This window comes from Lotus japonicus, chromosome 6 (assembly GCF_012489685.1).
Source record: "Lotus japonicus ecotype B-129 chromosome 6, LjGifu_v1.2".
NCBI classification, from domain to species: domain Eukaryota; kingdom Viridiplantae; phylum Streptophyta; class Magnoliopsida; order Fabales; family Fabaceae; genus Lotus; species Lotus japonicus.
The window spans coordinates 60078126-60079446 of NC_080046.1; the positions used below are offsets into that span (position 1 = coordinate 60078126).

Below are 1321 nucleotides of genomic sequence, written 5' to 3' on the forward strand. Positions count from 1 at the left end.
TTTTTTCTCATTAAAGTGGACTGCAATGAGTATGAGGAAATTATTTTACCATTATACTAGAAAAAAATACTTTCATTTCTTTCTTCTTCACACTATTTGGAATTGAAAAGAGCTAGCAACACTCTCTTTGACACTTTTTTGTTGGTTAAAATTTATGTAGGTGTCATCAAATTAGGAGTGGTGCCCATATTATTTAGTAGACACTATATGAATTTTGAAGAGATTGTTAGTAAGAGAGTGTGCTCTTAGTGTTTCTCATTTGGGATTTGGATGAATATCATTTTTACACAACACAAGCTTTGCATGCTTTCCAAGCAATTCTTCATGTTCTACCTAATCTCAATTAGGTTCTTTATGATGAGATCTAATGCTAACTGTTCTCTCCCCACTCCCCTCTATTGTTCTCATTTGGTTATTTATTCATCACATACCATCTCTTTCATCACCCATATCAATTTTCCAGGAAACCTATACTCTTATTTTTCTCTCAATGGGCCTGCAGTGTTTGTTAATTGTGATTCTTTTTCTGCTTGGATGTGCAGAATCAAGGTCCTCAATTCATGCCTTCAACCACACTGACATACAAGTAGCAATAGAAGACATGAGATCAAAATCATACTATGGATTTGCAATGCTTTTGCAGATGCTGAATGGAACATCACAGCCAATTAGGGAGCTAACTTTCTTTATGCCAGATGATAGAGAACTATCTTCTGCTTCCATTTCAGCTGATGAAATAGATGAGTTCTTGCTAAGCCATGCCATCCCAATGCCTCTCTACTTCAATGATTTATCTCATTTCCCAACTGGCACCGTTGTTCCCTCAGGGGTGAGTTCCAGAATGATTCATATCCACAACCGCGGCAGGGGCGATTACTTTGTTAATAATGCACAAATCGTTTCGGCAAATGTTTGCTTGAACTCTGTCATCAAATGCCATGGCATTGATGAAGTAATTGAATATGATGCTTGAGAATACATCATATAATGTAGAGGTGTATTAGATGCTATGTTTTCTAAAACAAAAGTCAATAAAAATATATTTGTGCACCTTATTTTGAAGCAGTAGAAAAAGATCCATAAATTTTGCAGCAATTCCCCTGCATATTATAGTCCTAGGTGTATTAGGTGAGAATGTACTCTTATGAGAGAATGTAATCTTTTCCAGTAAATTGATTTTGATGCAACTCATCCTCCTATTAGGTGAGAATGTACTCTTATGAGAGGAGTTAATTTTGATTATACAATCATAATAAAAGTCTAGGATTAGATTCATTTTTGTAAATTAATCTTGATATCTGTGTATGGTTGTACAATGTAA

General features: G+C 34.8%; 1 protein-coding gene across 1 annotated transcript; it reads left to right on the forward strand.

The window, feature by feature from the left end:
* The first annotated feature begins 490 nt into the window (after window positions 1–490).
* On the forward strand, window positions 491–973 carry LOC130725688 (uncharacterized). Its single transcript, XM_057576896.1, has one exon. The coding sequence runs from the start codon at window positions 491–493 to the stop codon at window positions 971–973; it is 483 nt and encodes a 160-aa protein (XP_057432879.1).
* Window positions 974–1321: the final 348 nt, after the last annotated feature.